We start from the raw sequence: 19,930 nt of genomic DNA on the forward strand, positions 1-19,930 counted from the left end.
CCATTGTTTCCCCATCTATTTGCCATGAAGTGATGGGACCAGACGCCATGATCTCAGTTTTCTGAATATTGAGTTTTAAGCCAACTTTTTCACTCTCCTCTTTCATCAAGAGGCTCTTTCTGCCATAAGGGTGGTATCATCTGCGTATCTGAGGTTATTGATATTTCTCCCGGCAATCTTGATTCCAGCTTGTGCTTCATCCAGCCCAGCGTTCCTCATGATGTACTCTGCATATAAGTTAAATAAGTAGGGTGATAATATACAGCCTTGATGTACTCCTTTCCTGATCTGGAACCAGTCTGTGCAAATCTGGCCTGCAGCCTGCTTTGGTGAATAAAGTTTTATTGGAACATAGCTGCCTTACTCTGTGTAGACTGATGTAGCAGAATAATACAGACAAGAGACATTTATTTTCCACAGTTTTCTGGGGGCTGGGGAGTCCATGATAAGGACCAGCTGGTTGAGTTCCTGGTGAGCCCTCTTCCTGGTTTGTAGATGGCCAGGTTGTCACTGTGTCCTCAGGTGGCAGAGCAAGCCAGGAGTCTGGTCTCTCCTTCTTGTTAATGTTTATTTGGCTGCACTGGGCTTAGTTTCAGCACGCAGGATCTTGGTTGTGTCATGTAGGATCTTTGGTTGCAGCGTGCAGGCCCTCTAGTTGTGGTGCAAGGCTCCAGAGTGTGGGCTCAGTAGTTGCGACACGCAAGCTAAGTTGCTCCACAGCACGTGGGATCTTAGTACCCCGACCACGGATCACACCTGTGTCCCCTGCATCGCAAGGCAAATTCTTAACCTCTGGACCACCAGGGAAGTCCCTGGTCTCTTTTCATGGAGCATTAATCCCGTCGTGAGGACCCCACTCATGGCCTCATCCAGATGTAATTACCTCCACAAGACCCTCCCTCTTGCTACCATCACATAGAGGGTTAGGACTTCAGTTGGGGAAGCACAAGCATTCAGTTCATGACAACAGCTGGGCGCTTTCGTTGGCTGCCCTCCATCTCCTGCAGCTGAGGTGAAGGGTTGGAATGGAGTTCACATGACCTGCAAAGCCTGATGTTTAGCAGGTGGTCCTCTGCAGAAACAGGCTGCCGGCCTCCACTCGTCACTGGTAGCCTGTACTTCTGGCCTCTTTAATTATCAATAGGCTGGGTTTTCCTAGAAATGGTCTTTTTTCCTGAAACTCGGTGTACATGTGAGTATGATATCTGGTGGAAACATTGACGTCCTGCTTTGCTTCAGCAACTTGAGTTACAGTACCTGTCTTAATGCTTTTGGCATATGGTTAGCTCTCTTTTTTAGACTGGAAGTTTTCTGTGATGTGGTAGGTACACCAGGATTTCTTTCCTTAGTATACAAAATGTGTTGTCCTTTTTATGACAGTAAAAAGTGGCTAGGTGCTCCCGGGAATACTGAATGAAAAAAAATGATTTCCTTTTAGGGTTTGTCCTTGCACAGCCTGTTCAACTGGCTTTTCCTGGTGTGGGCGAGGTGACTTCTGCCTTGAGGTGGAGGGCCAGTGTCCCAGAGGAAAGGTTGGTTTGGTCAGGGTTGAGGCCAGCTGTGGTGCATCTATCTTGTGCCCTGGACGTTTTAGGGCATCCCTTTTTTAGCCTGGGAAGTTGAGCAGGTAGCAGAGATGCTTTGGGTTTGGTTTGTAAAAGCACAGAGCTCAGCGTTCCCTTTCCCTTATTCTCATGATAAAGATCCTTTCCTTCAGCTCCTGGTCTCCACACACTACCCTAAGGCCAGGACCCGGAGGGGAGAGAACTAGTTCCGTCTTGCCTAAACTAGTGAGTGATCTCCAAGTTTTCCTGGGCATAGACCAACCACAGAAATTATTGTTGAGACTATTCTCTCACAGTATTTCTTCAATTATAAGATCATATAAATGTGCTACTGGTATCACATTACATATATTATAAACCATACAAAAAGAGACCTTTAAAAGAGTAAGATAAAAAGTAGATAGAGAGTTCTAATATTTTATTTCTACATAAAGCCGTGGGAAACCTGGTCTAAGCTACCTGGTTCATACCACAAACATTATCTTTTAGCTTTTATTTCTAAAAGACTTTGTATGTCTTAATGCTCATTTTAAAATCGATATGTAATAATATAAGTTGTACATAACTACATTCTCTGTTAGAAATTTCTTTTAGAACTATACAGATATGGCTGAAGTTCCTTAGACCACAAGCCCCAGACCCAGTTGCCTGTTTCGATGTTTTAATTCTCTCTCTTTTTTTTTTTTTTTAACATAAATGGTACCATTTATGATAACATTTTCCTATAGAGGACTGCATGGTAAATATTCAGGTGTTTTGCAGGTCATATAGTCCCCGTTCCAACTCTTCGACTCAGCCATAGTAGCTGGAAATTATATCATAAAGCATTTATACTTGTACAGATTTTTCTATGGCTTGCTTTTTACAACATTGGTTTCAATGTCTGTTAAAACACCCCATGCAAGTAGAGGGCATTACTGATAAATGATATTTTACCATTTTATTTATCCCTCCTCCTTCTGAGACTTCCCAAGTGGCTCATCTGCCTGCTAGTGCTGAAGACACAGCAGATATGGGTTCAATCCCTGGATCAAGAAGATCCCCTGGAGAAGGATGTGGCAACCCACTGCAGTTTTCTTGCCGGGGAAATCCCATCGACAGAGGAGCCTGGCAGGTTACAGTCCATGGGGTCGCAAATGAGTCAGATATGACTTAGCAGCTAAACAACCACCACCACAGCGCTGCCCTCACAGGAAGCCAGCCTGCGGAGCCGTGATAAGAGGGAATGACACAATGGGCATCTGGGCTTGTTCTTCAGGAACACACTTGAGGGGCCTCCTTGGCAGCCAGGGACCCTGCACTGCACTGCACAGCACGGGGTGCATGTTGGATCCCTGGCCGGGAATGTGAGGTCCCACGTGGGCTGCCGGGGCCAGAAATAAATAAAAACCATGACCACGCTGGAGCACCTCCCTGCCTCCGTGTGGCGCTCCCTGGGCTTGATCTTGAGCCCCACTGTGTGCAGGCCTCTTCCTGCTCGCTTGGTCCAGCAGTGTCATACTTCTGCTCTCAGCCTCTCTCTCAACCAGTTTTTCTTCCTGTGTGTTGAACGGCGGTGCTTTCGAGGCTAATAATGAGGAAAAGCCATTGAGAAGTGGCATGAGGCCTCGGCGGGGGGCGTGTCTGCGTGTCGCAGGGGCCAAGGCCCTGTGATTGCCTCTGGAGCTGTGTCACTCCGGGCAGGCAGATCAAGAACGTGACACACCAGAAACGAAAAGGATAAAGAACAGAGCAGCATCTGTCAGAGTCTTTACTAAGTCGCTGGAAGCAGAGGGTGCCTTAAGAGTTCACGGACCCCAGAGGGCCTATCGCAGATGAGTGGTTCTTTTTATTCGGTCAGCTGTCAGGACAACCTGGATGACTTGGAGAAAAACATCGTTTCCTGGGCTCCACCCAACCAGCCTGGTCGAGGACGTCTGCGTTGAGGTCCAGGAGGCTGTTGCTATCACAGATCCCTCTTTGACTCTGAATATCAGCCTGGCTTTGAAACCATCCTGACCTTTGAGTTCCCTTCCAGTTCTCAGATTGTCCCTGACGAAATCCAGGTCAGGAGGGAGGAGGCCCATGTCCAAACTGATGTGTCACCTGACCCTGAGGGCACAGCCTGGACAGCCTCTTGTCTCTTCAGTGGCACGGGTGACATGCAGTTTGATAGTGTTGGTGCAGAATTCAGTGAGGATTTTTACTTTAATTTTTGGAATGAAATCGCACGGGCCTGAGTCACCATTCAGAAAGAAGGAAAGCCTGAGCCACAGTATGTCTTAGTCCTGCTCTTGCTCACAGCTGCTTAGTTCTCCCTGAGCTGGAGCAAGACTTGTTATCGTTAGTTTTTAATGCATCTTGCCTTTTGCAGGGGCGTGGGGGGGAGGTTTTTTTTAACAGCTTGAGATACAGTTCAGATGCCTGTAGCTCACCCGTCTGAGGTGTACAATTCCATGACTTTGGTATGTTGACGGAGTTGTGCAGCCAGCCCCACAGTCTAATTAGAGACCGTCTTTATCCTCCGAAAGAAGCGCCATATTTGCTCATTTTTGCAGTCGCTCTCTGTTTCCCTGGAATCCCCCAGCTCTAGGCAGTTGCTAACAACTTCTGTCTCTGTTATATATAGTTTTTAATTTCTCATTTTTGTTTTTTTTAATTTATCTGGCTGTGCCGGGTCTTAGTTGCAGCGTATGGGATCTAGTTCCCCAAGCAGGGATCAAACCCAGGCCCCCTGCTACATTAGGAGCCAAGAGTGTTAGCCCCAGACCACCAGGGAAGTCCCTAACTCCTCCATCTTTCACAGAAGTGGTTGTGCACTGGGGGCCATTCTGCACATGCCTTTTCCCCTGGCCACTCTCAGCGTTGTGGGCTCTTCTGCCATCAGGAGTCAGGCTGGGTGCTGTGCTTTTGGCGTGACCATGCCCCCCACACCCAGGGGGAGCAGAGGGATCTCTGGGAAACGGAAGTTAGAGGCCAAGCCCACCGCCTGCCTCTTAACCGCTGTGGATGGGCTCAGCCTTGGCCAGGCAGAAACTCCTCATGTCTGTGCTTTCTGTGTTTAGAAACTCATCGCTTATGGTCACATCACCGGCAACGCCCCCGACAGTGGTGCCCCCGGCAAGCGGTTGATTGACAGGATCGTGGAAACCATTTGCAACTGTTTTCAAGGCCCTCAGACCGATGAAGGCGTTCAGTTACAAATCATTAAGGTATTTTTGTCTGTCTGCCTAGTCTAGATTTTAAATGAGAAAACTCATCCCCTCTGGGAATTTTAATTTCTAATTTACCATGTGTTAATTGTCTCAGGAGGCACTGAGCTAGAGCAAAAATATGTAAGCATCACTTAGATCTTTTGTGAAGTGTCAGAACTGATTAGCGTGGACCAAGACAGAAGAGCAGAAACAGGTGTGTTTTCAAAGTAGATAGTTCCACTAATAATCACATAAATTGCTTGTGAATTAGATTGACTTGAAATCCTCTACTGTCTCCCCTTGAATTTCTGGATTCCCGGACTGCCATTTCTCAGCAGGTCCTATATCGATACTTTTATCACCGGTTTGCCCCCGTCCCTTTATTCTCCCTTCCCATCATCCTGTTCCATTTCTGCTGCCAGGAATGGTTTGGCATGGGATGGTCCCGTCTGCTTGTCAGAACCAGTCAGGATAGATGTGGTCAACGTTTCAAATCCTAAGTCCTGGACATGTTAGCTTTGTGAGGGATGGCTCTGTGCTAGCTGCACCCTACTTAAAGCTCCGTTGAAAATCCACCAGGGAACTGGGAAGCTGATCTCCCCACCCCACCCCACCCTACACCTCCATCAAAACATGTATATTTTGTGATCAACGTATGTGAGATCAGGTTGGAGCATTTTCCCTCCTGAGAGAAGTGTCTGGGTTTTTTTTTGCTTTTAAAAAAGTAACCTGGTAGAGAGCACACTTCACAACACAGCTCAGTTACTTCACATAACTTGGGTTCTATGGAGTTGTAAGTGTGTTTAAACTTTTTTGAACTTGGAGCAGCAGGGACTTGGCTCTTGGTACTAATCATCCAGTTTAGCTCACAGAGCCATCTTCTTAAACCAAACCAAATAAAAACAAAGGCAAACCTTTGGTTTTTCCAATTCCAATAGAAGAGTTGGACTCTGAGAGGATGGGCAGCGGGCACTCCTGAAGATGAAGGTTTTGGATTTTTGTTTCAGGCTCTTCTCACTGCGGTCACATCCCCGCACATTGAAATTCATGAGGGCACCATCCTGCAGACGGTCAGGACATGTTACAATATCTATTTGGCCAGCAAAAATCTCATCAATCAAACCACCGCCAAGGCTACCCTCACTCAGATGCTGAACGTCATTTTCACCCGCATGGAAAACCAAGTGGTGAGTGGTAGCAGTTACCAGCTGCTGTGAGTGGGACACCATCCCATGCTGTGAAGTCTTTCCTGTGTGGCCTCGGTGCCTGGTGAAGAGTCTTTGCATCTTGTAATTAATCTCTTCTTCCTCTGAATTCTCTGCACTCTGTTTTTGTCCTTGCTTTAAAAAGCACAGAGAGAATCTCGATGGGTTTTGAAATTTGCATTCCAGATTTGGTGTGAGTTTGTTGAAGGAATTGATTTCCTTTTTTAAATTCTATCCTTCTGTTTGGATATTCTTTATGCAACAGGCTGGCTTTTCTTCTGTTCCTTATCAAAACGCTGTATCCATTTAGATTGAATCCCTTTTTCATCGCCTTTCAGTTGCAGGAGGCCAGAGAATTGGAAAAACCAATCCATTCGAAACCACAGTCCCCTGTGATCCAAGCTGCAGCAGTGTCCCCAAAGTTCAATCGTTTGAAGCAGAGCCAGGCACAGAGCAAACCAACAACTCCTGAAAAGACAGATTTAACCAATGGCGAGCATGCCAGGAGTGGTTCCTCGGTGATCACAGAGAACGGACATGCCCCCAGAGAGAGAGGCCCGTCGCTCTCAGGTACGGCCCCTGTGCCTCCCTGTCCCCCAGTGACTGGGCCGTCTTGCATCCAAGGGGCCGGTGAAGGAGCTGTCTGGTGTCATGACAGGAAACCTCCAGTAGCTCTTTCTGGGCCTCCCCTTGACTTCCTCTTTGATTTTCTCTTATGAAACACAGCCCAGGAGGCCGAGTGTCTCAGATCCCGTTGTCAGTTATGAGTGTTTTGGTTGTGTTGTGTTTTTTTTTGGTGGGGGGGTTGTTCTGGAATATATCTAGCTACTGCTGTTTGATGTCAACTGTAGTGCCATGGGTCCACTGTGGAGTGCTTGTGTCCCAGGAGGTAATCGTTTGGGTGGTTGAGCCTTTAATGTCTGTTTCATCTCCCAGAAGAGGACACGGACATCATTTGTCACTTATACACAGGCTTTCTGTGCTCTGCCCACTTACGGGCAGTTAGTCACTATTTATGGACATCTTCGAAGGGAGCCAGAAGGTGGGTGGGTGGGTTCATAGAGGAATAGGCACACAGACAGCTCTGTCTTCTTCTGAGACCAAGTACACTACTACTTGGTTGTGCTTGCTTTTTTAAATGAAAGGTCTTCTGCACCCGATGATAGTCTTGAAGTAAATAAAACATTAGGTGTGAAAGTTTTGAATTGGGTTGTCACGTAAGATTATTTTTTAATATTTACCTATCTTTCACTGTGCAATTTGTGCAAACAAAATTCTAAATTCATCTATTTTTCAAGAACATACCTTATTCCCAAGTGATTTCTGCCAAATAATTTTTCACTCTAGCTGATGGTTCTACAATGAAGTATCTGACCCGCCTTCATAACTGGCCTCATATCTTCTTCTGCCCCATTATTGGCAGTGAGGTCTGTTGGTGGTATGTTGGCTACCCAGAGCCCATACTTGAGCAGTTTTTGTTCATCTGTAACTTACCAGAGCTTGGCATGGGTAGGAAGAGACCAAGTGTTGTTTCTGGAATGTTGTTCTGGATCAGTTCACCCAAGGCAAGGATCAAAGGAAAAGCTGCCACAGGGAATCACACGTGTCTTGGGTGCGCACTGTTGGCTGCCCAGTGTCACGTGTCTTGGAAGGTGTTCAGGAAGTCCTGACCCACCTTCTATATCAGTTTTCATCTTTGCCTTATTAACTCTCAGAGCAAAGAGCAGGCAGGTTTTTACTGGAACCTTTATCAGACTGTGGCCAATCAACAAATATTAATATTTAAACACACTGTAGTGAGTGTAACTGTGCAGATGGAAAAGCAGGTCTTTCTGAGCTGCATGAAAGTGCTTCCACTGCAGCCCATTTTCCACTCAGCAGCCAACATGATCTTTTAAAAGCATGGATTAGATCAGGACCTCCCTCTGCTTCAACCCCTCTGGTAATTTCCCATCCTGTCCCATTCATAATGACGTCTGTGCCTGTCCCATCTCCATGATGTCCAAGGCCCTGTGTGTCCTGCCTCCTCCCACCTCCCTGTACCTTCCTTTGCTCCCTTTCTGCTTGTTTGTTATAGGATGTGCAGGTGGTGTTTCTGGTTCTTGAAAATGCAGCGCTTGCTGTTGGTACCTCGGCACCTACTGTCCCCTACCCCGCCTTTGTCTTCAGGCTTCATTTCTAACTGATCCCCTCTCTGAAGCTCCCCGTCACTCTGTCCCATCACCCTCTCTTATTTTCTTCATGGCACTGATCACTACTTCAAATCACTGAAGAGTTTGTGTTCACTTGTTCCTGGTCTAAGGCATCAGCCACCCCATTCACCACGATATTCCCAACACCTGGTTTGGTGCCCAGTACGTATAGTCAGTAAATACCTTTTTTTACTGAATGAATGGAGTGTGGGGGGGATTTGATTTCTAGAATATGGTTTTACAGAAACCCAGGAACCTAAAATTCTGCTCTAACACAGAAAGCTTTACACTTAGCATATTGCTGTGGATTGTGTTGCCTCAAGGTGTAATACACCCCATGAGGCTTCTCCCAAGATGGTGGGCATCAGAGTGCCTCTAGGAATCAGACCACAAACCTGCAAGTGGACGATCAGAGTGGAGGTGCACCATCGCCCTTAAGAGGGACAGGCAGGCCTCCACTTGTCCAGATGTGGCTCTAAAGAAAGAATGCGTCCTTCAGGAGAACCGGATGAGGCACCTGGGAGGAAGGGCAGCCTGAGAGGCAGATGGCAGAGGTGCTGGCCGACAGACACAGCGCCCTGGGTTGGAGTCCAGGCTGCCGAGGCCCCCAGGGGCTCCAGTGCCTGTGTGACCAAGATGACCTGTCCAGCTCTCCTCTTGGTTCCCTCCCCTAGACTGGCCATCAGGGAGGCCCCGCTGCCCCGAGCCAGTCACTGTGCCAGGCGTGGTCCTTGCTCCCTGGGCACTCCACATGCGTTGTCCTGCTTCACTGCGAACCTTCCCGGCCTTCCTGAGATAAGGTGCCTCCTGGCGGAATCTGTGTGGATGACAGCTCACCAGCAGACCAGAGGATCTTCCTCCCCTTGGCAGATTTTCATCCCAGGTTGATAAAACTGATCATCTGTCAGTCTTATCAGCCTGTGCAAGAAGTGGATTGTATTGCTCTTTGTAAATTCACAAAATGAGATCTTTGAGCCTGCAACATGCTAGCTTCTGTGAACCTTAGGGCATGGCCAACAGGATTCCCTGGGGACCTCACCCCATTTGTCCATTCACAGCCCAAAGACCCAACTATTCTTGTCAATTTTTTAAAAATACAGGTTTATTGAAATTCAGTTCTGTAAATTCACCTGTTTAAAATGTACAGTTCAGTTCTTTGTAGTATGTTGACACAGTTGAGCAACAGTCAATCACCACAATCAGTTTTAGAGCATTTTTATCATACCCAGAAGAAACCCTGTACCCAAGAATAGTCACTTCCCATTTTCTTTTTATTTTTAAGATTCTTACTTTTTAACTCCCAGCATTAGACTTAAGCATTTACACACATGTACAGCTAATATGTAGTATTGTAGGTACAGTTACCAGTGTGCTCACAGACGTCTTCGCTCACTCTTTTTGTCTTGCATCCCATTCATTAAGTGAAAAACAGCCCAACAACTTACCAAGCCTGCAGCTCCTCTGATGAAATATATTCATCGGGCTGCTAATTCTTGGGTGTTCATTGTGTACAGGGGACTTTGGAATGTTTAGTAGAGATTAGACCCTGTCATCACAATTCTGTTAAATCATAGCATCAGAGAGTGTCGGAACTAGAAAGGAACTTAGAAATACCTAGACACGTGAGACACGTGTTTACCAAAGCATGATCTAGATGAGGTGATTTTTAGATGGCTCATAGGTGAATGGTTTTTATTTTAATAGTTATACATTTGTTCTAACATGCATTAACAAAGTGTGATTAGTGTTTGAAACCTTTGTTTTGTGAATATTAATTATTGCTTACAGTGAGTTAAAGATCACTGTGATATATATGTATACACATGTAATATAATAAATGGTGCATGAAATGGCAAAAATTATGAAGGTTGTGTGTGTTGTAGCCCCGTGTTCCGGGAAACAAGCTCACTCAGAAGGACAGTGCAGATAGTGGAGTGCAGTTGATTACACTGGCCGGCCCAAGGCAGAGTCTCCTCTTAGCCAAGGACCCTGACCAACATTTGTGAAAACCTTATATACCCTAAGTGTATAAGGTTCTCTGAAACTAGTGTGAACAAAGGAAAAAGAAAGATACAATCATAGTTGATCCGTGATTCATATGCCTTAAGCCTAGGTAGTTAACAGTGGACAGTTATCAATAGGCTTGTGGTCATACCCCAGTAAGCATAATAGAATGTATGATTCTATTTGGTTACACAGATAATTAGGGTATTCTTTCAGGTGATGGAGAGCCCTGGGGCTCTTCCTTCTGGGGGCCTGGTTTTCCTGTTGATATGTCGTTTCCACAGATACTGAGCATATAGCTCAAAGTCCACAGTCCGGCCCAAGATGGAGTCCTGCTTTCAAGAGAGAGCCTGTTCTGTTTCCTTCTTCATAGGTAACACTGATCTAGACTGAATCGTCTTATTTAGATGAAGAAACCTTCTAAACCTTTAGAAGATTTTGCCTGTGACTGAGGGCTTTCCTAACCTCCATTCAAGTTCTTTTTGCCCTCTAAGGAGAACATTTGTTATTGTTTACTTGCTAAGTTGTATCTGACTCTTTTGCAACCCTGTGGACTATAGCCCACCAGGCTCCTCTGTCCACAGGATTGCCCAAGAAAGAATACTGGAGTAGACTGCCATTTCCTTCTCCAGGGATTTCCCTGACCCAAGGCTCTAACTCCTGTCTTCTGCATTGAAAACCAGATTTATCAGCCCCATAAATTTAGTGCTTTCCAGTGTACAGGCTGGTGCACGACTCTGGGCTCACTGAGATCATTCCTTTGATGTGTATCTCGGCTCTCTGGCTCCAGTCTCCTGTGTGTTCCTATCCTGCGTCCCCTCAGGGTGCACCCGCTGGAGGGGGTGGCTGAGGGCTCCAGGACCTTTGTCTCCATCCTGAGCTCCCTCCGGGCCTGCCACAGGGGGCGTCCGGAGTGGTTTCAAGGCTGCGGCATCCTTTGTTCACTGATCTGATGTGTGGAGCGGCATTTTTCTTTCACTTGGTTTAAGTGCCCAATGGAAATGAAAACACTTCCCTGTTGCTTCTCCAGGACCAAAAGCAGCAAATCGTGGCCTGATTGGCCACGTTGTTAAAGATCATTGTTAAAGAAGAATTTAAAGCATTATTTTGGTTTTCTTTAACATGATGGCCCTTAATATTTACTTCCAAAAGACTAGTCGAGTGCTTGTTTACTGGTTCTCCCAGAACTAGTTTTCTATCAAAACAACTGGTAGCACGCCTTTTCCACTTAAACAGTTACCATCTTATAGAATAAGTGCATTTAGAATGTAGCAAGTTCCCAACTATCACGTGAGAAATCTCATGCTAAGTTCTGGGTTTACACTGTGGGAAAAAGAAGCAGCCAGAGGCACACCATTTACCAAAGCTCTGGGTATACGAGGTGAAGGGGCAAGATGACGCTTCTCCTTTTGTTCTGTCAGAAACCATAGCTGGATAATATCCAGCTGCTGCCTGCAGCCTGGGGGTGGTGGAGGGGGCCCTGGCCGGCAACTGTGACTCAGGACGGAAGAGTGTCTAAGACTGTGGGGTCTTAGAATTCCACTGCTGCCCCCAAGTTTCCACATTTTCTGGGACATGGTCAGATTTGGCTTTGGAGAGGGCTTATTTGCACTCTTGCTTTGGACTGTGACTCTGGAGAACACTGACTTAATCTCCACCTTACTTCACTTTCCTTGGAAATGCCCACATATATATGCTTGCGTTTGTGTATTTGGTGTGTGTGTAGGGACTGAAGACGGAGCCCAGGAGGTGGTAAAGGAGATCTTAGAAGATGTGGTCACGTCTGCAGTTAAAGGTGAGAACCAAGCACCCAGCCTCCCCTCCTCCTCGCTCCTCCACTCAGGCCCCCAGCCAGGTGTGTTAGTGGTAGAGTGCACCGCCGCCACCGCCTTCTGCACGCTCACGGAAACCAAGTCTGCCCATCTTTAATATGGAGTTTGGAAGTCACTTGTGACTCGCGATGGGGTCCATTCTCCCTCTGGTTGGGTTCAAGATGCGCAGTCTGACATTGTAGAGTTGGGTGTGCCACCGCAGAGGTCCACGCCCTGTAGAGCCAGGTTTCCCAGGAGTGGGCGGGGAGCCCTGAGGCAGTGAAGTTTCCGGGCTAGACATCAATGTGTCCAGGGGACAGTCCCCACTTCAGCAGGTGTCAGATGCACAGAGAAGCTCTGTTAGTTTTGTTCGACTTCATTCATAACTACCCCAGTTTTTGGTGTAGTTTCAGTGGAATTAACCTTGTATAGCTCAGAATGACTGTTAGATGATTTTTCCTTTTGTTTTTACTCCAACTCTCAGGTCAGTGGTTATGTGCTGAACACTGAACTTTGGGGTCAGTAAACCATTAATGAGTTGAGAAGTCAATAAATTAGTGGTTTGTAATCCATCTGTTTAAATGGGAGACAATAAAACAAAAATAGGTACAAACTGGATGTCTCGCATGTAGTAGTGTTAAGCACTGTTCCATGAAACATGTTTCAATGATTTATCTTTGTGCACACATGTATACGGGGTCCTAACTTTTAAAATGTATCTCTTAACGAGTGAGCATCAAGGTCAGAGAGTTTTGACCCAAGCACTGTTCCATGAAATATGTTTCAATGGTTTATCTTTGTGCACACATGTATACCGGGTCCTGACTTTTAAAATCTCTTAACGAGTGAGCATCAAGGTCAAAGAGTTTTGACCCACTGCTCAAAGCCCTGTCTTTTTGTTAATTTAAGGTACCCCCAAGCTATAGTCATAGATTTCATTGTTGGTTTAACTCTTTGAGAAGTGTCTTTAAAAATAAAGTGATATTATTTCATACCTTTAGATTTTTCTTTCCTGGGGCCAACATATGAGTATATGAAGTCCTCACATGGTGAACCTTGTCTGTCTCACTCATAGTGTCTCCTCCAGCCCCTACCCTAGAGCTTGGCATATAGTAGGCACCTGATAAATCTTTGTTGAATATGTTTCAGAAACCATTTTTGAAGATTGTGCTACTGAGTTGTTTAGTGTCCCTTAAATAAATTAAGATAGCAATCCACATGGTAAATTTCTCATAGAGTTCACCTGTTCTGCTAGTCATCAGATATGCTTTCTCTCATGAAATGATGGAATCCATTTAATTCTTTGTCTTTTCCTTTTCCACATGGCTGCCAGGAAGCTCAGATCTCCTTTTTTTCCCCCTCCTGTGACTAAGGTTTTCTATCATAGCTATCAGCCTCTTCATTTACGTGACTCTTGTTCTCTAACTCCTACATTAGTAACCCTTTCTGTGCATTTCTGTTTAGCTGCTTCTAATTATCTTCAGAAGTAGGTAGGGGTGGACAGGGCTGCTATATTGCATATTTCTGAAGGTACCATTGACCCAGACTACAGTATAAAGTAACCTGGAAGTGGGGCTGTGGGTAACAGACACAAAAATCCAGAAAGGGAAAAAACAGTAGCTTGGAGGTTAGGTGAATGACTTCCTGGGACTTCTCTGTTTAAGACAACGTGCTCCTAATGCAGGAGGTGCAGGTTCGATCCCTGGTCAGGGAGCTAAAATCGCACATGCCTCATGGCCAGAAAACCAAAACATAAAACAGAAGTAATGTTGTAATGAATTCAATAAAGACTTTAAAAATGGTCCACACCAAAAAAAAAAAAAAACCTTAAAAACCCCAAAACTTCTTCTTGGTGTCAGGCCATCTTTTAGGGTAAGTACTGACTTGATGATGACTTTTGCATTGTGTTTTAAGAAGCAGCACAAAAGCACGGGCTGACGGAGCCCGAGAGGGTCCTGAGTGAACTGGAGTGCCAGGAACGTGCCGCCCCCCCTGCAGCTGATGAAAACTCCCAGACCAACGGGATAGCGGACGACAGGCAGTCCTTGTCATCAGCAGATAACCTGGTGCGTTGGTGATCGTCCCATCAGACTCCTTTCGATGTTTACTTTTTCTGTAAGATGCAGAATTATATCTCTGTCAGAAGAAGCCAGTGAGAACCAGCAAGCCCTGTTTAGTTATTTAGTCATACCATCCTGGCCTGATATTCTGTGTTCTTGAAACATGCTTGTTAATGCTGGTGGTATGTAACGTTGTTAAACCCTATTTATTCAGAACTTTTAAAAACTTAACATTTCTTGCCATTTTTCTCAAAATGGTATACACTGATTACAGAAAGAATAAGGGAAATACAGAGAAAGAAAAATAAGGAAGTAGAAGTCATCCATAATGTAACCCAGAGATAACATTTGTTAAGGTTTTACTTACACTGTAGATTTTTCTCTCCCTCCCATGTTTAAACCACTTAAATGTAATAACATGATATGCATGCTGTTTTGTAACCCGCTTTTTAGATTTAAGGTACATTATGAACATCCTTTCTTAAGTGTGTCTGCTACATTATTTTTTTAGATAGCTTTGTTGTTCTATTGAAAATGCTATCTATAAACATTCAAAACAGGAAGAAATGTGATCTGAACTTTGCCTCCTGAACTCACTCAGTCTCTCCCTTCTCCTTTGTGTCCCAACTGTTCAAATGATCACACACACACACACACAGACACACACACACACACACACACGAGCCTTTTTATGTATTTCTTTTTCCTATTCATCACCCTGTTTCATGGAATGTTAGTTACTGATAAACTAGATACCTGTTTATGTACTGTATGTTTATCCACTTTATGCATAAAAATAATAAGATTTTCTCTACAACTATTCCCTACTCCACCCCACCCTGACTGTTGCCCCTGTCTCAGTCTGTTTAGGCTGCTTTAATAGAATACTGTATGCTGCTGCTGCTGCTGCTGCTAAGTCGCTTCAGTCGTGACCGACTGTGCGACCCCATAGACAGCAGCCCACCAGGCTCCCCCGTCCCTGGGATTCTCCAGGCAAGAACGCTGGAGTGGGTTGCCATTTCCTTGTCCAATGCATGAAAGTGAAATATGAAAGTGAAGTCACTCAGTCGTGTCCAACTCCTGGCGACCCCATGGACTGTAGCCCACCAGGCTCCTCTGTCCATGGGATTCTCCGGGCAAGAGCACTGGAGTGGGGTGCCATTGCCTTCTCCAGAATACTGTATACTGGATGCCTTATGAACAACAGAAATGTGTTTCTCACAGTTCTGGAGGCTAGGAAGTCCAAGGTCAAAGTATTAACAGTTTCAGTGTCTGGTGAGAGCCTGTTTGTTTCCTGGTTCATGGACAGCCGTCTTCTTACTCTGTCCTGGCAGAAGGGGCAAGGGAGCTCTCTGAGGCCTGTCTAACAAGAGCAGTAATCCCGTCCGTGAAGGCTCCACCTCACTGCCAAAGGCCCCATCTCCAAATTTCATCACATTAGGGATTAGGTTTCTACATAAGAAATTCAGTGAGGGGCTCACAGATATCCAGACTGCAGCAGTCCCCTTGGGGCTCTGTCATCCCCATTGAGAAGGCACTGGTGGGGGATGCCCTGGGCCTGATGGATATACAGCATTGACGCATGTATAAAATTCGACGACAGTGAGAACCTGCTGTATAGCACAGTGCTCTGTGGTGACCTAAATGGGAAGGGGGTCCAGGAAGGAGGGGTGCATGCATACGTACAGCTGGCTCACTTTGCTGTACAGTAGAAGCTAACACAACCCTGTAAAGCAACTGTGCTCCAATAAAAAATATTTTTTTAAATGAATGCACGTATATAGGGATGTGTATAAATTCACACGCGGTATCTGTGTCACGTATTAGACTGCAACTTGCTTTGTTCCCTCAACACTTTTTTGGACATCTTTTCACATCAGTAGTACGTATATGTCTAACTAATTTTTTAATGGCCATGTGAAATTCTATCATGGATTACCATAATCTATTTAACCAGTTCCTATTAGGTTTTTGGATTATTTCAGATTAATCACAGGAGACAGTTCTACAGTGAACATCCTTGTAGATAGATCTTATTCTTTTGTGACCCCGTGGAGTGTAGCCAGGCTCCTCTGTCCCTGGGATTTCCCAGACAAGAACACTGGAGTGGATTGCCGTTTCCTTCTCCAGGAGACTTTCCCGACCCAGGGATGGAATCCACATCTGCATTGGCAGGCAGATTCTTTATTACTGAGTTACCTGGGAAACCCAACAGTATTCTTAGAAATATCTTTTTTACCCAAACTAATATAATTATCTATATTCGTTTTGGGTTTTTTATGATTTAACCTTTGCTCAAAGGCAATGGCACCCTACTCTAGTACTCTTGCCTGGAAAATCCCATGGGTGGAGGAGCCTGGTAGGCGGCAGTCCATGGGGTTGCTAAGAGTCAGACAGGACTGAGCGACTTCACTTTCACGTTTCACTGTCATGCATTGGAGAAGGAAATGGCAACCCACTCCAGTGTTCTTGCCTGGAGAATCCCAGGGACAGGGGAGCCTGGTGGGCTGCCGTCTGTGGGGCCACACAGAGTCGGACACGACTGAACCGACTTAGCAGCAGCAGCAACATTTACAAAAAACCACTCACCACCACTTTTTGAAGGACTTGGAAGGAAGTTTTAGAATTGCTGTGACAACTCCCCCAGAAGCTCCTGTTTTGACATATTGTTTCCTCCCCCACATCCTTCACCTCCGCCAATGAGTAAATAATTTACATTTTCATGAGATAATTACATTTCTTATTTTTGAGAAGAGTCATCCTTTTGTTTGGACCCTTTGATTTTTCTCATCTCTGTTCTGATCTTAGGAGTCGGATGCTCAGGGACACCCAGTGGCCGCCAGGTTCTCCCACGTTCTGCAGAAGGATGCCTTCCTGGTGTTTCGCTCCCTGTGCAAGCTGTCCATGAAACCCCTTGGCGAAGGCCCCCCGGATCCAAAGTGAGCGGACAGCAGTTCTTGGCCGTCTATAACCCTAATGATCCAGGAGGGTCTTAGGGGCTCCAAGAAACCCCACTGCCTTGTCCCCTGGTTGGTGTAAATGCAGGAATTTACGGGACGGTTTTACAGTGTTTTCAGGCTCATGAAGGTCCCACAGTCCTCTTATCATAGATTGTGTGCCCACCAACCAAGATTATTGGGCCCAGTTTTGCTTTCCTTGGTTTATATACTAAAAACAATCGTTCGGTTGAAAATTCACCCTCTTTCTCCTGACTGATGAATTTAATCATCTGAAGGTGAGAGTCCCCCACCTGGATGCATAGAGAACCTCAGTTTCTTGCCCTGAATGGAAACTTCTGTTTTCATGGATACAGATTTATGCCCCAGATCCAACCCAGAGAAGCCAGACCTTTAGAGTGAAGGATGTGCCACAGGGAAGGTGGTGCTGTGGGGCATCAAAGCAGAGGTTTTGGAGCCACGGGGAGCTGCCTTCAGCCCTGGCTCACCTGAGACCAACTGCATGGCCGTAAGAGCTACGGAACCTCATCTGGAAAATGGGAATATGGAAAATCAACCCACAGGATCATCTACCTAAAATGGTAGAATGATATCCCGAGCACAGGGCCCAGTAGTTCACGGTAGTTTATAGTCACTGTTATTGTCATTATTACTAGTTGCTAATTACAGTCCTCTTCTGTTGAGAATATGATGACCATTAGGGAAAAGTCTCTTGAAGGATTCCCTTTCTTTCCATCCCTGTGGGCAGGGATGGGAGCCTGAGGCAGGTAGATGAAGAGCCCTGTTCTCATTGTCTCTAAACGTAGAGTGGGACAGACAGTCTCACATGATGGATGTGAAGTAATTGCTTCTGTTAGATTAGTTGCAGAACCAGGTTTCCAGAATCGGTTTGCACTTATTTTGCTCCTGCTGTATTTTCTGCTTTATGAGTGGGAGAGAGAAACAACAGTTGGCAGCTCTCGTTCTCCCAGGGCCTGCAGGTTCTGAGAACCCACCTCATGCCAGCTGCCCTCCCTCTCTTGACATTTTAGGTGCTGTTGCTGATTCTTGAGTCCCCGGCTTCTGAGAAAATCCTCACTGATAGAGGAGTGAGACCTTGTTGAGAAACATCCTTTCTGAAATGTTGACTCTCAGCGCTGCCCTTGTTCTCTGCCTCCTCTGCCAGGTCCCACGAGCTGCGTTCCAAGGTGGTCTCCCTGCAGCTCCTCCTGTCCGTGTTGCAGAACGCCGGCCCGGTCTTCAGGACTCACGAGATGTTCATCACCGCGATCAAGCAGTACCTCTGCGTGGCGTTGTCCAAGAACGGCGTCTCCTCAGTGCCTGATGTCTTTGAGCTCTCTCTCGCTATTTTTCTCACTCTTCTCTCAAACTTTAAACTGCACCTGAAGATGCAAATAGAGGTATGGACTCCAAGTTGACTCTTTGGGGGTTTTTTTTTTGAAGTTTGATGACGCTTTTATATGATGTGTTAAATACTGGTGGGAGCACAGTCTACTTGCTGGCACCCCAGAGAACTTTTTGAGCAAGAGAATTCCTTTTCATAAAAAGTTATGCCCCCAAATCTTGTATATGTGTGTTCACTCATTTGTGTCTGACTCTTTGTGACCACATGGACTGTAGCCCACCAGGCTCCTCTGTCCATGGAATTTTCCAGGCAAGAATACTGGAGTGGGTTGCCATTTTCCTTCTCCAGGGGAACTACCCAACCCCGGGATCAAACCCATATTTCTTGCATTGACAGGCAGATTCTTGACCACTGCACCACCTGGGAAGCCCCAATCTTGTATACCTTTCATTATAACCAAAGGTTTAAATTGTGTGGTCTTTTGTTGGGCTCAGTCCCCCAGACATGTTTGTTTAGCCTATAAATTGTTTGAAATAACTTGAATTAGTATCCAGACTGAGAAGTCAGGGACTTCCCTGGTGATTCAGTGGCTAAGACTCCGAGCTCCCAATGCAGGGGGCCTGGGTTCCATCCCTGGTCAGGGAACTAGATCCCATGTGCCATAACTAGAAGCTCGAATGCTGCAACGAAAGATCCCAAGCGCCACAACTAAGTAAGACCTGAAGTAGCCAAAGAAATAAATATACATATTTTAAAAATCAGGAAACACGATTCTCCATATAAATCCATATTTCTGATTTCCTCTCAAAAACCCACAACTCCAATTCTGCCTTTCCGCGTGGCAACTCTTGGCTTTTTCTCTGGAGCAACTGCACACTCTGATGGGGCTGTGTTCACTGTGGTCCTGCCCTCCTCACTCTCCCACACACACTTGGGTTCCTGTGCTGGGCAGCCACCTGCACACACAGACACACAACCGGGCAGCCACCTGCACACACACACACATACACAGCAGCCACCTGCACATACACAGACACACCCACACCCCCACACCCCCCCGGCCTCCCTCCACATATACACCCCCCTCCCCGGCCTCCTTCCACATACACCCCCCCTCCCCGGCCTCCCTCCACATACACCCCCCCCTCCCCGGCCTCTCTCCCTGCTTTACGAATAGACTCTGCCTGCTTGTAAAGGCTTCAGGGGTTTTGAGCCCTAATTTAAGCTATTAATTGCTGTCCTCCTTTATCTTCTTGTCGTATAGGTCTTTTTCAAAGAGATTTTCCTGAACATTTTAGAAACATCAACAAGCTCTTTCGAGCACAGGTGGATGGTCATTCAGACCCTGACAAGGATCTGCGCAGGTACTGTCTCCCAGAGTGGGGCTCATCCTTTTGACCTACCCAGAAGCACTTCTGAGGCTTTCATTCTCCACAGTCCAGATGAAGACCTTGATCCCCTCCTTTTAACGTTGTAATCAAGTGCTGAGGAAACCGTTCCCTTAAAGGCTGCTGCTCACCTGATGACAAGACTGTTCTGCCTGGGATTTTCTGACTGTAGCACAGAAAATCTCATGTCCTGGGAAACCTCTTGATCCTGAAAAACTAGGACACTTGTC

General features: G+C 46.0%; 1 protein-coding gene across 1 annotated transcript in view; it reads left to right on the forward strand.

The window, feature by feature from the left end:
• Positions 1 to 19,930, forward strand: part of ARFGEF2 (ADP ribosylation factor guanine nucleotide exchange factor 2) — an 81,941-nt gene that overhangs the window by 18,061 nt on the left and 43,950 nt on the right. Inside the window, exons 4-11 of the mRNA XM_052650395.1 lie at positions 4,610 to 4,756; positions 5,746 to 5,925; positions 6,282 to 6,513; positions 11,866 to 11,934; positions 13,865 to 14,016; positions 16,819 to 16,949; positions 18,133 to 18,367; positions 19,577 to 19,676. Of these exons, the coding sequence (XP_052506355.1) occupies positions 4,610 to 4,756; positions 5,746 to 5,925; positions 6,282 to 6,513; positions 11,866 to 11,934; positions 13,865 to 14,016; positions 16,819 to 16,949; positions 18,133 to 18,367; positions 19,577 to 19,676 (1,246 nt within the window). The remainder of the gene's footprint in view (positions 1 to 4,609; positions 4,757 to 5,745; positions 5,926 to 6,281; positions 6,514 to 11,865; positions 11,935 to 13,864; positions 14,017 to 16,818; positions 16,950 to 18,132; positions 18,368 to 19,576; positions 19,677 to 19,930) is intronic.

The sequence above is a fragment of the Budorcas taxicolor genome, chromosome 13 (genome assembly GCF_023091745.1).
Source record: "Budorcas taxicolor isolate Tak-1 chromosome 13, Takin1.1, whole genome shotgun sequence".
NCBI classification, from domain to species: domain Eukaryota; kingdom Metazoa; phylum Chordata; class Mammalia; order Artiodactyla; family Bovidae; genus Budorcas; species Budorcas taxicolor.